The sequence below is a fragment of the Ursus maritimus genome, unplaced genomic scaffold (genome assembly GCF_017311325.1).
Source record: "Ursus maritimus isolate PB19 unplaced genomic scaffold, ASM1731132v1 scaffold_23, whole genome shotgun sequence".
In the NCBI taxonomy this organism is placed as follows: domain Eukaryota; kingdom Metazoa; phylum Chordata; class Mammalia; order Carnivora; family Ursidae; genus Ursus; species Ursus maritimus.
This window is the reverse complement of record NW_024424786.1, coordinates 7,377,579-7,393,104: the sequence shown is the minus strand read 5'-3', so window position 1 is coordinate 7,393,104 and position 15,526 is coordinate 7,377,579. Positions and strand designations below refer to the sequence as shown.

Below are 15,526 nucleotides of genomic sequence, written 5' to 3'. Positions count from 1 at the left end.
GCTGCCCACCCCCCACCACAGTGTTTACACACCCCCTCCACACTCCCTGGCAGCAAGGCCCCACCACCTCTCCCCGCTCCTCCCTGGCTAAATGCCACCACCTCTCCCCACCCTGCCCTGGCCAAACACTGGCAGAGGAAGCTGGAGAAAACCAGACTGGCAGGCCTCACCAGGTGCCAGCCAGGCCTTAAGGAGCCCAGGAAGAAGAGGGTGACATGGAGGTCACTGGGATTCCCTGAAGCCAGAAAGACGTGGAGAGGAGCTGCTATCTGCTGGAAGGTAAAGAGCAGGGAGTCTGGCCTTTTTGGCTCCGCAACAAATGTTCCCGTGAGAGTGAAGAGAGCGATAGTAGTCACCACGAGCCCTTGCATCTTTATAGGGCTGTAGAGTTCACAGCGCCTGCTTACCCCAGGTGTCTAACAGAGACGCAGCAACCGGAGTGGAAATGGGGTTCACCCAGTCACACAACGGCGGGTGGAAGGGCCACGTTCCAGTCCACGGCTCCACCCCAGGGACTCGCAGTGGCTGATGGGCACTGAGTAGCTTCAGGCCCTGCTGGCCTGGGGGCCTTGGATGTCAGGACCAGGCTTCAGAGGCGTCGCGGGATCCTAGGGCAGGAACGGGCTACTAAGGTGTGACCACGAGAAGCACGTTCTTGACAGTCATAGAGCTTCTACCACAGCCGAAGCACTCACTTGTGTCTTTGAGCACCTCACTACTCCTCTGTAGGCAGACGTCATCATTTCACTGAGGTAACCGAGGGTTAGTGAGATTAAGCAATGTAACTGGTAGTAAGGTTCAGTTAATTAGTAATCCTGTTAGAACCAGGATTTGAGAGCAGGAATGACCATTCCAGAGTTTGATTTCACAGACACTGCCCTACACTGCCACCCATGAATAACCAGCCATCCAGAAATAACATGGCTCCCCTTCACTCTCCCACTTGAAGTCGGACTTCTTCCCAAACTTCACTGACTGGACCCTCTACGGCCAGCCAAGGGTTACATGATCCCCACAATAATCATTGACTGCCACCTAGTGGCACCACATGGAATGTCACATTTCTATCCCTTCATCTGATTTTTGTGATGTTCACGCCTTATCCCCAGTGCCTGCAACAGTGCCTGGCACAAAGAAGACGTTCAATAAATATTTGTTGAATGAACTCAAGTGATTCTTAGAGGAAAAAGAAATATCAACTAGGAAAACTAGAGCATTGGTCATCCCAACTGTTTTATTCCTAGAAGCTTCCAGACCCATATTTTATGTTCTCGTCATGACAGCAGATCTGAAGGAACAAAGAATCAGACGGAGAAAGAAGCTGGCTCTCCTCAGTCAGATGAAGGTGGCGGCAGGCTTCCCCGATCACGCAGCTGCTAGAAGTCCTACAACTCCTATCTCCATGATCTCCTGACTTTCTGAGGAGCTAGATCTTGTCTGAGCAAGAGCAGTTTCACCTAACAAGGCAAGGAATGGAAAGAACAGAATCCAATAAGTCCTTACTTTCCTTCTCCTCTGCTTCCAGTAGAGAGTCAGCTCCGAGCTGCCTTGAAGCAGGAGACCCTTCCCGGAGCTCCTGACTCTAAAATGAACCCCTGGTCCTCTGGCTGAGGAAAGCCCTGTAGACGTGGCTGCCTGGTTTGGTGTTTGTTATCAAGAGCCTGAGAAGCCATGTGATTTCCTATGCAAGGACTGTGAACAACCATAACTGAATGAGAAAAGCGCAGCGCTCTCACAGGGAGTCTCCTACTTCCAGTCCTCTCTGCTCTCTCCAGACTGGCTTCTTTTTCCTGCTCCGAAGCCTTGTGACTCTTTTTCCCTCCATCCAGCCAGTTCAGGTTAATCTTATCCACTTCCTCCTACAGCCCCTGGCTGGGCCACCATAAGTCAACCATCGTCCTGATGACGCACCCACAGTCTTCCAGTCCAGGTCATGAAGTCACAAGAGATTGGTGGAGCCCACTCTCCAGTGGGGTTTTTATAGAACGGATCCTGTAACCCAGTGACTTGTCTGACCCCACTCCCAACTCCAGCTTATTCTGTTTCCACATTCTTGGACTCCCCTGTGATTCTCTGTGTCACAGTGGCCTGCTTCCCCACTCTTTCAAAACACTGCTCCCCGACTTGTAGAGTAATTGAGAACCGAACCTAAGTCAACTACAGATGAGTTCCATTCCCACAAGGACTGGGCTTCTTAAATATTGTGTCAAGTTTTAAAGCGGACTGTACCCTGTCAAATCTTCGTCTCCATTTTGCTTTGTTCTATGGCCAGGTGTTTCTCACAGTTAGGCCTTAAAATTCTTTGCCTACAAGGACTTCCCCATCCTCACTTTTCCAAGTCATTTGTTCAATCACTAAGTCACTGATGTTTGCAGACACAAGTGCACACACAAAACAATTTTTTTGCTGAGCATTGGGTCAGGCACTGTCCCCGGCACTGGGACTCAAAGACATGGTCCCTATTCTCAAAGCATTCACAGTGCGATAGGAGAGAGATATGTCCTCCGATGCTTAAAGTACTAGGTGATCGGTGTTTTCATATGGACATATTTGTGGCTGTGCGAGCAAAAGACAGGCCCAAATTAAATTAGTTTTAGCAAAAATAGACATTATTGGTTCAAACAACTGAGATTCAGCGAGACAACCTGGCTCCAGGCATAGTGGGATTCAGAGTTCGGGTGATGCCAGCGGGATGCACCCCCCTCCTCCCTCATCTTGCTTTCATTGTACGTGCTTGGCTTTCAGCTGCTGGTGATACCGCATGGAGTGGATTGAGAAGAGCCTCAGATACAGGGATGAGCCGCACCCCCCCCCCCGCGAAATATAACTCCAAATTCACATAGTAAAATTGGCTATACATACCTTCTCACATACACTCTTCCACACCACGCACACACACACGCCACACAACAAAACTGTTCTTTATAGGGACTTTCTAAATGACATTGCCCTGCATGCTCAACTCTAATGAAAAGAATTCATAACACAAAATTGGGGCCATAGAGGGTGCCTAGACTGATGAGTATATCACAGGGATGGAAAGGGGAGCCTCCAGGGACCATGAAGGACCTGATAGTTGAGAGTCACTTTGGGATCAAGTTTGGCCTTGGGAGAGAGCCCTATTTGTAGTCTCCATTCTCTTTGCTACAGAACAGATCTAAGAGGGGTGGAGGAGGGTACAGGAGGGAGACAGGCCTCCACAGGCACCAGGGATTTTAGTTTTAGACTCAACACAGCTGGAAAGCATCTCATTTTACAGAGAAGGAACTGAGACCATTCAGATTCCATAATTAATAATTATTAAACTGGAAATATACTATACATTACAAAACAACATATTGGATATTTTGTGTGAATATACCAAAGTATTTGTTCAGTTGTTTCCACTGTAGAAGTATAACTAGAGATTTATATTTTCATTTATATTCTCTATATTATTCTCTCAGCAGCCTGAGGGACTTTTCTGAAGCGCAGAGCTGATAAAGTTATTTCCTTTAATGGAATCCCCTTTGCTCTCAGAAGGAGATTCATATTTCCTATTATGGCTTCTAGAAGATAGAATTTTGGGACAACCCAAAGGTCAGAAATCTAAGAGAAGTGCCCCCATGAAAAGTTGGGACCTCCAAAGACTAAACCTTTGGTGTATTTCTCATTGGTGAGAAATAAACTACCAAGAAATTGCTTGATCGAGCTTGGCTCCGAGTGAAGAAACATTCTCTTTCGAGAATTCATAGCCACAAGTCAGTATTACATTGTGGTCCTAACATTTCAAATGACAGATGAGATTTCTGGGGACATCCTGAAAAATGAAAGCCATGTTGGGAAGGTCCCCCAGTCAACTAGCAAAAGAAAACAAAAGACCTCTTTGGAGGAGCTTGGCTATAATTCAAGCCTCAAAGGATTCCCACAGATAAAGTCCCAAGAAAAGTGAGCAGTTCAGGACCCCTGGGTGGCTCAGTCGGTTAAGCATCTGCCTTCGGCTCAGGTCATGATCCCAGGGTCCTGGGATGGAGCCCTGCATGGGGCTCCCTGCTCAGCGAGGCGTCTGCTTCTCCCTTTGCCTGCTGCTCCCCCCCACCCCCACTCGTGCACTCTCTCTCTGACAAATAAATAAATAAAATCGTAAGAAAAAAGGGAAAAGAAAGTAAGCCCCTCATAGTCAAAAATCACAAACACAGAAAGAAACGAGGCACCATACGAAAGTGATAGATGACATAATGGGCAGTAAAATCAGACACACATAGACTTCAGCGCTGGAATTATCAGAGAAGTATAATATTGCCACGTCCGATAGGATTAAAGACATAAAAGGGAGAATTGACAGTGTGAACCAGCATCAAGAGATAAATCTCAAGTAGAACTTCAAGAAATTAGGGATGCCTGGGTGGCTCAGTCAGTTAAGCATCTGCCTTCAGCTCAAGTCATGATCCCTAGTGTCCTGGGATCAAGTCCCGCATTGGGCTCCTTGTTTGGTAGGGAGACTGCTTCTCCCTCTGCCTCTGCCCCTCTCCCTGCTTGTGTGCTCTCTCTCTCTGTCTCTCTCTCTCTCTCTTTCTCTGACAAATAAATACATCTAAAAAAAAAAAAGAACTTCTAGAAATTAATACCATAAAAAATAAATTTAAAATTCAGTGGATGGATTAAACAGAAGATTAGACACAGTGCAAAAGAGACTTGTAACCTAGAAAATTACCCAGAAAGCTGCCCAGGACACAAAGAGATAGAAAATAAGAAAGAACTTAAGTGATATGGAAAAATAGAAAAAGAAACTTTAACGTATTAGACCTCCGGAAAGAATTAGTAATAAAAATCATGGTAAGAATTAGCAAGTATGTAGGACTTATATGAGTCCCTATTCTAAGCTGTTACATAATTACTCCATTATTCTTCACAACAAACCTATAGTTTTGGGTCAGTGAATAAGTGAGTAAATAAATTTTTCTGATTCTTTTAGATGCTTCACAGTTAAGTTTTTAAAGAGAATGGCAAGAAACTCAATTTGGCCGCAGCAGGGGCACGTGAGAGGAAGTCATAGGAGATAAAGCCGAAAATATTAGCTGTCTCTAGCTGATCTGAAAATAAGCCAGCTAGCAAATACCGTGATGTAGAGGGAGAACGGTGACGAAGTGCACAGCATGCTAAATTCCTTATCTTTCATAAGGGAACTCGATATTTCCTGCTGCTGTTATTGACAAATCAAAAGCAGAAATGTAGTTTTATTATACAAAGCCATAATAGTAACATCTAGAATAATTAAGAATGGAAACTGGAAATACTGGTTGCTGTTGGGAAATGAGTGTAGGAGAGACTTCACATTTCACTTTCTACACCCCAGTGTCATTTGAAATAAAACTAATGTGCCTATACTGTTTCTGTGACTAAATTTAAAAAGATCAAGTGAGCCAGGACAGGCAGGGCCTTGAATGCCAAGCAAGCAATTCTTTAGCCACAGAAACTCTTGCTGCTTGGTGGATGGTTTAATGCCCAGGCTCACGGAGAGCAGAAAAAGGCTCCAGAACAGCCATTCCTGACAAGGAGGGGGACCGGATGGGGTAGGACGGGGAGAGGCCGAGATAAGTGATTGGACTCCAGGCAAATGAGAAACATCTCGTGAAGTTTCTTGTCTGCCACATCTCCAGGACCTCATTTGCCGGTGCCGTTTGGGCAGGAAATCACAGGGGCTGCTCAGCATCCTGGTAAGCCTCAGGCGGTCACCAGATTTCACGCCCGCTGCCGCAGACCCCTTGCCATCCGGAGGGTAGAGAAGCACTCTCCGCCCTTTCTCAATCTCAAGAAAGCTCCTATTTCCTATTCCCTACCCCCAGCAAGAAGAATGGTGCTCGGGTAAGAATTTGATCGAGAACTACCTTCTTTCAAAGGCAGTTCTGTTTTCTTCCTCTTAGTCTGCATGCTTGTGAATTCATCTTAAGGGAGGGTGTGCGGGAAGCCAGGGCAGCCCACCGCAGATCAGGACACGTGAAGCTCCCGCACGGAGGCTTTGCGGGCCGCTAACTCGGACTGGGGGAGAGCCAAACGGGATCCACCAGACTCTTCGGGCTTCTTTCCTATCTCCTTACACTCTCTCTTTCTCCCCAAACATTCAGATCTGCTACTATAGAGAGATGTATTTTGCTAATTTTAATTCAGGGAGCAAGATGGCATCCTGGCACGACATTCCAAAGCTGAATTGGTTTAATAACATCAGGTTTCACAGATTTGCTTGCTATTCAAAGGTGGTTTTTCTCCTTCGTATCCTTGTATCTGACATTGTCCAAGCAGAAAATACAGGGCACAAACTAACGGGGTAACTGAGAAGAATAATGAAAGGACCGGTTACACAGGTGTGGGCAGAGCTAAGGGAAATCTATAACTGAAGAGTCCAGAGACAAGGCCTGAAGGGGAAAGGGACAAAGTTACCAGAACTCAGGAGGGCTGTGGCTGTAGGAAAGGGCCACCAGACAGGGGCAGAGTCCTTACAGAGCAACATGTCCCCTGCTAACTCACAGCCTGGCAGACAGAGAGAGCCAGAAAGTCACAAACCCCCAATCGCCCTCCTCCCAGCCTCCAGTTCCTGTCCCTGCCTCCCTATTCATTGAAAGCAACCAGGAGCCAGAGAGAGAGGGAGCCCATCGATGAGAATGATGAGGACGCAGAGGAAGGTAGAGAAGATGGAGATGAGATGTGATGGCAAATGGAAAATCCATTCCTTCTTTTTTTTTTTTTAAAGATGTTATTTAGGGGCACTTGGGTGGCTCAGTCGGTTAAGTGCCTAGTTTCAGCTCAGGTCATGATCTCGGGGCCTTGGGATCAAGCCCCACGTTGGGCTGTCTGTCCATCAGGGAGCCTGCTTCTCCCTCTCACTCTCCTTCTGTGCTCTCTCTCTCTCAAATAAATAAATAAATAAATAAATAAATAAATAAAAAGATGTGATTTATTTATTTGAGAGACAGAGAGAACTAGTTGGAGGAAGGACAGAGGGAGAAGCAGACTCCCCAGTGAACAGGGAGCCCAACACGGGGCTTGATCCCAAGACCGTGAGATCATGGCCTGAGCCGAAGGCAGACGCTTAACTGACTGAGCCACCCAAGTGCCTCAAAACCCATCTCTTCTCATGGCCTCCTTACAGTTGGTATTTCCTGGGACTTTCTCTCTCTGTGGGGTTGGCTCAATTTCTCAATTTCATCCTCAAGATGTTTGTTTGACTGTCTGCATCTCTCTACGTGGTGTCACTTCTTCAGAATAATCTCTCATTAGCATCATAAATGCCTTGAGAATGGGGTGCCTGAGTGGTTCAGTGGTTAAGGGTCTGCCTTCAGCTCAGGTCATGATCCCAGCGTCCTGGGATGGAGCCCCGCATCCTCCCCGCTCAGCCGAGAGTCTTCTTCTCCCTCTGCCCCTCCCCCCTGCTTGTGTGCTCTCTCTCTCTCCCGAATAAATAAATAAAATCTTTAAAAAAATAAATGCTTTGAGAATGGAGCATAGTTTTGTGAGGGGTTTTTTGTTTGTTTTTTAAAGGTGGGGGTAGACACGTATTTATAAATATCTCAGGTTTATGATTTTGACTGCTCTGGGAAGAAATCCATTGTAAGAGTGACTTAGACCGTGTCCCCCGCAACTGAGCAGGGGGCCAGGAGGAAAGTATTTCCTGTCCTTCATAAAACTGATGTGCTGGGCCATTTCTGGCCAAGAGGCTTGGCCATACTTATACCTGTCATTGCAAGAGGTCACGTTCTCTTCATGACTCCAAATCATGACCTCTTTTCTGGTGGATGGACCACCTTCAGTCCCTGAGATCGTCCACAGGTCATGCCTGGGTCTTCCAACTTCCTGGCCCCTAAGAGGAAATCTCCGTCCCAGGCAGACGGAATGCCAAGCTCAGAGTCTGGTTGTCACCACACATAATCTGTCCAGACTTGTCTCCTCTTGCCTCCTGCAGACCTGACATGGGTAGAAGAGGTGTTTGAACCACAGAATGTTCCCGTGACAGTAGAAGGTCCATGTTGCAGTGGAGAGAGTCCAGACTTTAGAGTCAGAGAGAACTGGTCTGAATCCAGGTTCCAGAACTCCAAAGCAGTGTGGTGTTCAGCAAGTATCATTTTTTTTAAAAGATTTTACTTATTTATTTATTTATTTGAGAGAGAAAGAGAGAGAGATGGAGCACAAGCACAGGGAGCTGCAGGCGGAGGGAGAAGCAGGCTTCCCTGCTGAGCAAGGACCCTGATGCCGGACTCATGACCCAAGCCGAAGGCAGACGCTTAACCCACTGAGCCACCCAGCAGTCTCCAGCAAGTATCTTCATCTCTTAACCTCTGCAAGCCTCCTTTTCCCTCCTCTGTAACATGGAGACAGTAATCCCCACGTAGCAGAGTGGCCCTGAGAATCAGTGAGCATAGAGCGGGTGCTCAGTGTTGTTTGTGTTCCCAGGAATACCAGTGGAGGGTTTCTGAGCATCGATCCCACTGCGCCAGCCTGGGAGAGCACACTCACACCAGTGAATGGAAGTGACTGGGACTTTCTGCAAACTTTCCCCATGGAGATGCTGACCCTGGCCTTGCTGAGCCTCACCTTTGCCCTCGGTGGGCTGGTAGGAAACCTGATCGTGCTCTGGCTCCTGGGCTTCCGCATGCAGAGGAACGCCTTCTCCGTCTATATCCTCAACCTGGCAGGAGCCGACTTCCTTTTCCTCTCCTCCCAGGTTGTCTATTCCCTGCAGGCTCTCGTCAAATTCCATTCCATGCCCCTTTCCATCCCCAGCTTTTTCACCACCGTGTGGACCTTTGCTTACATCGCAAGCCTGAGCATTCTCAGTGCCCTTAGCACGGAGCGCTGCCTGTCGGTCCTGTGTCCCATCTGGTACCGCTGCCACCGCCCAAGACACACGTCAGCTCTGATGTGTGCCCTGCTCTGGGCCCTGTCCTTGCTTTTGAGCATCCTGGAAGGGAAGTACTGCGGCTTCCTGTTCCAGGATATTGACGATCATTGGTGTCAGGCGTTTGATTTCATCACTGCCGCCTGGCTGCTGTTCTTATTCGTGCTTCTCTCTGGGTCCAGCCTGGCCCTGGTGACCAGATTCCTGCGCGGCTCCCATCGGATGCGGCTGACCAGGCTGTATGTGACCATAGCTCTCACAGTGCTGGTCTTCCTCCTCTGCGGCCTGCCCTTCGGCATTCACTGGTTCCTCTTACACTGGATCCAGACGAGCTCTGATACAGTCCTCAGGCATCTCTGTCTGGTTGCAATTGTCCTGTCCTGTGTCAACAGCTGTGTCAACCCGATCATTTACTTCTTCGTTGGCTCCTGTAGACAGCGGTGGCCCCAGCGGCACAAGACCCTCAAGATGGTCCTCCAGAGAGCTCTGCAGGATGGATCGGGAGGGGGGGGAGAGTGAAACCAGCCTTCCTCGGGACACTCTGGGGAGGGCGAGAAGCAGCCTGGTGTCCTGATTCAGAGTCGGCCTCCCTCAGACAAATGCGGCTTTGAGAGCCAGCGTTCTCCCCATCAGTTTGGGAGGTTTTCTTGACTTCCCTCAGGCTCCGGGTGCCCTGATCTTAAAACCTTAAAGTTTTAAGATAAAGCTTAAGGTTGAGACAATGATCTTTCTCGTGAGGACTGAGACAGCGCCTGTCAAGCAAACACTGAAGTGCCGCGCCTCAAGGACGGCCTCACCCAGGGCCTTCCCACCATCCCGAGCTTTGCCAATTCTCGGGTCCCCTCCTGAAGTATCCCACCCTCAGCGGAGGCTGTACGCGGTGCAGGAAAGGTCGACAGTTTCTTCGGTCACTGCACTCAGGAGGGACTAGAAGGACATTCCATCACAAATTTCTGTGGTCACCCTCTTGCTATCTGCCTCCAAAAAATTAAAAGAAGTAAAAGTGCAGTCTAGCCCCAAACAGCCATCAATCTTCTTTGATTTTGGAAGGCCCTCGCATAGCTCCCTAGCTTAATGAATGTTTATTGAATAAATGACTTCATGAATGAATTAATGATGAATTTTTACACCAAGCCTGTGTTCAATGTCCATTTACCAGATTTGAGTCACCATCCATTTCTTTCTTTCACTATTTTCGGTTTGTGCAAGCACAAAGTTGAGTTTTGTTAACTGGACAAATCGACGTCAAAGCATGCTCAAGGTGGGAGGTGAGTCGTCTTGCTGTGACTTCCTGTCCCGCGCCCGCCAGTGGAACCCCACGTGCGTCCCTTCTCACTCCCGCCCCCGTGCCTTTGCCCTGGCTCCCCCTCTCTGCAGCTCTCTGATCCTTACGGCACGTCCCCAGTGGGTCTTACTAGACTCTGTGCTCTCCGAGGACAGGATCTTCGTCAGATTCCCCTTTCACTCCACAGGGCTCGCAAAATTCATTTCATTAATCCAATTACAGGAAAGCATTTCTAAAGTGACGTGTTCTGTAAAAATATGTGACGTTTAAACGTTGCATCGTCTAATAATTTTTCAGTTCTTTGATTGAGGTATAAGTGGGAGAGAGTGACGGCACAGATCGTAAGTGTATGGTCCAGTGAGTTGTAGCAAGGATACACCAGGTGACCCAAACCCCAAGCAAAACACAACACATTTTCATCACCTCCGAAAGTTCCCTCAGGTTCCCCCCAGACATTCCTCCTGCCCCAGAGGCAATGATCATTCCTATTTCTATCAGCAAAGATGAGTTTTACCTGACCTTTGATTTCATCTATTTAGGATCATTCAATGTACTCTTTTGTTCCTCTCTTGTATCGCTCAGCATAATATTTTTAAGATTTACCCAGGCCATGGCACTGCATATGTCAGTAGCTCGTCCATGTGATAAAGCTGAGGATATACCACCATTAGTTTTCATATTGATAGATCTCTATGTAGTATTCCATTATGGGATATTGTGAGTAAAGCTACTGTGAGCATTCTTATTCGAGTCTTTGTTTCCGGATATATGTTTTTATGTCTCTCGGGTAAATAACCTGACGTGACAGTGCCAGGTCACAGAAGGATGTATGCTCGCCTCTGAGAAATTTCCAACCTCTTTTCTTTTCTTTCTTTTTTTTTTTTTACTTTGAACTGGATTTTTCTTTGAATTGAATCTTTATTTTTTTATAATAATATTTTTTTATTATATTATGTTAGTCACCATACAGTACATCCCTGGTTTTTGATGTAAAGTTCGATGATTCATTAGTTGCGTATAACACCCAGTGCACCATGCAATACGTGCCCTCCTTACTACCCATCACCGGCCTATCCCATTCCCACACCCCCTCCCCTCTGAAGCCCTCAGTTCTAAAGTGGTTGTGCTATTCCGTATCCCCACCAGCAACATCTGAAAGTGCCAGTTGCCCCAAACCCTTCTTAACAAACATTGCCAGTCTTCTGAATTTTAGTCATTCTAATGAGTGTGAAGTGGCATCTCATTGTGTTTTAATTTGCATTTCCGAAATGACTTAGGAAATTGGCCTCTTTCCACGTGCTTATTGGCTACTTGTATTTTTTTGAAGTGTCTAAGTTTTGCCCGTTTTTATTAAGTGTTTCCCTTTTTTGTTATTTGTAGGAGTTTCTATTTATGCTGAATCTTTCCTTAGTTATGTGTGTTATAAATATTCATCCAGTTGGTGGTTTGCCTGTTCATTTTTAATGAATTTTGTATTTTAGAGCACTTTTAGATGTATGGAAAAATTTCACAGAAAGTACAGTGGGTTCCCATATACTCCCTCTCCCCATCCCCAAACCCCTCCCACAGTTTCTCCTATTACTAACACTTTCCATTAATGTGGCACACTTATTTAAATTGATGTACCAATACAGACACGTTATTATAAAGTGAAGTCCATAGTTTACTTAGGGTTCTTTGGATCGCTCACTGGATTTGACCGATGCAGAACATCACGTACCCACCACGACAGTATCATATAGAGCGGTTTCTCTGGCCCCAGAAATTGAGTATCTAGGTATAGGGGCTTTCTAAAAATTATTATTATTTATCCTGGTTCAGGTTCTCTGAGCTACCTGGATCTGTAGTTTGGTACCTGCAAATAATTTGGAAAGCTCTTAGCCATTATTACTTCAAGGAGATCTTCTGTTCCTTTCCTTCTTCTCTTTTTAATATCCCTATGCTATGTATTCTATACCTTTTGTAATCATCCCACAGCTCTTGAACAGTCTGTTCCATTTTTTCAGACTTTCTTTCTCTTCGCCTTTCAGTTTGGGAAGTTTCTAGTAGCTTATCTTGAGGCTTACCGATCCTTCAGAAAAGAGCTCGTCTACTGATGAGCCCATCAAGGGCCTTCTTCACTTATGTTACATGTTTTTATTTTTAGCATTTCCCTTTTCTTAGAATCTCTACCTTTCCACTGATAGTGTTCATCTGCTCCTGCACGTTGCCCACTTTTCCCAGTAAATTCCTTAGCATACTAATCACAGTTCATTTAAATTCCCAGTCTCATAATTCCAAATTCTCAGCCCTATCCTAAATTCTTTACATCTTATCTGGGGAGTCAGTTGATCTTGTTGCTAATAGTGGTAAGTTAAAAAACAGAAATATTAGTTTACTGATCAAAGCTATAACTAATAAATGATTTGGAAGAAAAACTGATGAGTCATTGCTTCTGGAGAATGGGATCCAGGAAGTCTTGTACCATTTATTTGGCACACTTCGACGTCATCTGGAAAGAAAGTGTAAACCCAAGTGCGTTACTAACTATGACAACGAAAAAGCGTGCAACAGGCTCTGGAGGGCCTTGAATGACAAGTACAGAGAGTATGCTTTACTCTAGTTATAAAGCTTCCTAGCCCAGGCTCACGTTACCTGGCATTGCTGCCCAGTTGGCAGCAAATGGGTACAAAACAACACTCCTTTGCAGGCATGGACACTGGATGGGGCGGGGGCTGGGAGAGTGGGGGGGTGGGGAGATGGGCAGAGGTGAAGCGATAGGAGTAGAGTCAGATCAAATGTCGAGAAACATCTCATGAGGAGGCATGACTCAGAGAACCCCACACTCACTTGCCAGCACATGCCTGTACAGGAAATCATGGGAGCTGATCAGCATCTGATCAGCCTCATTCCAGCACCGGGCTTCACCCCTGCTCCTGGGCAGAGAAGTGTCCTGCAGCAGCGGTCAGTCACAGGAGGCTTTCTCTTCCGTACAGGTCAGCGTGTGGCCTCCTGCAGAAAGACTAGAAGAAAATCACCTTCATCAAGTATTTATTTCCAAAGCCACTGTTGGGTTTTTCCTCCTAGTGCACATCCATGTAACTTGATCTGGGGGTGCGGTATTCAGGGGCTCCTGCAGGAAAAAACCAGGAGGCATGGAGCACCTTCCGGCTGCATTGGCTGGCAGCCTTGGCTGTGGAAATCTGAACTGGTAAACTCACCTTGCTCCCCACCATTAGACCCTTGTCCCACTCACCCCTCCATCTCAACCATTCAAATTGTGCTGTCATGGTGAGAAATCTGTTGCTTTCCTTAATTTAGGGAGCAAGATTGGGAACACGCACGCATCCCGAAGCTAAAGTGCTGTGAATAACCCAGTCATCTGTTTGACTTGCTTTTTGAAATTTACTTTCCTTTCAGTATCTCTCAGGATGCCAGCAGCAAACAGATGGCCTAAAATGGGATACTTCAGAAGAGTTTAATTAAGGTACAATCTACCAATATGGGCAGATTTAGAGAAAATTACATGGGATGGTGACCAGCACCCCTCAGGAAAGTAATAGCAGGAGTCTTAAGATCACTAGGCTTGAAAGACAAGGGGAAGAAGGGGAAGAAGTTACCAGAGCTCAGAAGGGCTGTGGCTGTAGGAAAGGCCACTAGACAGGAGCGGAGTCCGTAGGCAGAGTAACATGTCCCCTGCTAACTCACAGCCTGGCAGAGAGAGAGAACCAGAAAGTCGCAGACCCCCAGTCTCCCTCCTGCCAACCCCCAGCTCCTGTCCCTGTCTCCCTTTCACTGAAAGCAACCAGGAGCCCGAGAGAGGGGGAACCCATCGATGAGGACGATGAGGACGCAGAGGAGGGTAGAGAACTTGGAAATGAGATTCGATGGCAAATGGAGGCAATCCATCTCTCCTATGGCCTCCTCACAGTATTTCCTGGGACTTTCTCTCTCGGTGTGATTGGATCAATTTCTCATTGTATCTCCTCAGAGTTTGATCACCTGCCCCCCTCTCTCTAAGGTCACTTTTTGGGAATAATCTCTCATTATCAACATAGATGCCTTGAGAATGGAATGTAGTGGGGTTTATTTTTTTTAAGTGTTGGGTACACAGGTATTTATACGTGTTTTAAATTTATGAGTTTTGTTGCTTTGGGAAGATATCCGTTACAATCGTGACTTAAACAAGAGAGAAGTTACAAGGGCCGAACCGGTGACTCCACGGCATCAGACACAGGGTACTTCCCACTCGATGCTCCTCATCCCCAGAGGTGACTTCATCCTACACGGCTCTACGCAGCTCCTAGACGCTTTAGCTTTCCATCCAGAGGTGAAGAGAAGGAAAGACACAATTCAGGAATTGGTGGCATCGCTTCTGCTCACTTCCCATTGGTCAACGCTAAGTTACATGGTGCCATCCAGCGTTAAGGGGGGCTGGGATTAGGATCATTTTTCTGGTCTAAAACTCACAGAATTATTATGTGAGAGAGGAGGGAAATGGATGTTTGGATCAACTAGCAGGTTCTATAGCCCTGAATCTCTCTCCCATTCCAAGCTCAAATGTGGATTTGGGGGGAAAGGGAGGAACTTCTCTCATAATGAATGAGGTAGCAGAGAACAATGGGAAAGGCTCAGGCAGGACTCCAGGAGACCAAGGCTGGTATTGGACCTGCTCTTCACAATGGGATCTCAGGAAAATCCCTTTGACTCTTTTAACCCTCAACTTTTTCCTGTGTTCAATGAGGATGTGATAAAAGATGGTCTCTAAGGGACATGTGCTGAATGCTGGGGACACGATGGTGAGCAACGTCAACCCAAAAAACCCAAACAGATCTGGGCATTACAAACTTTGAGTTTAATAAGGGAGATGAAGAAAAGAAAAACACGAACACTTATAAAGCAGAGCTTCAAACCGTATTCAGTTCCATGAGTGGAAACGCCATGTGCCCTGAGGGAGGACCACAGAGGCTGTGGATTTTCTGCATCGGCTCAGACCACACAGGACTGCAGGAACTAAGAGCGATGGATGATTCAGCCCGCGATGCTAACTCTGGGGCCCAGTGGGTCTACCTGCTTCCATGCTGATACTCCTACCCTGTGTGAGCCCCTGGCCAGTCTGGACTGATGGAGCCTTTCTAGAGGCAAGAAGGGGCTGCTGGGTGTTATGCTTGGTTCTCAGTTGTCCTCTACCCACTCTTCTTTCTTCCATATTGGATGGGCTTCACTTCCTTGCTGCTTACACAATTTGCCTATTCTAGTTTAATAAAACACACAAGTGGTTGCCATTCTAGATTTGTCCCTGAGAGTCACTGGCTTCCTCCCGGCACCACCTTCCATGTGCAGTGGACACACCCCCCCGGTGGTGGGGCTGCAGGGCTTGGGAAAGGTGAGGG

The 15,526-nt window shown here is 46.9% G+C and overlaps 1 protein-coding gene across 1 annotated transcript; it reads left to right on the top strand.

The window, feature by feature from the left end:
• Positions 1–5,615: 5,615 nt before the first annotated feature.
• MRGPRX2 (MAS related GPR family member X2) lies at positions 5,616–9,858 on the top strand. Its single transcript, XM_008686911.2, has 2 exons — positions 5,616–5,844; positions 8,425–9,858. Exons 1-2 carry the CDS (start codon positions 5,834–5,836, stop codon positions 9,386–9,388), a joined length of 975 nt encoding a protein of 324 aa, XP_008685133.2. The 5' UTR covers positions 5,616–5,833; the 3' UTR covers positions 9,389–9,858.
• The last annotated feature ends 5,668 nt before the right edge of the window (positions 9,859–15,526 follow it).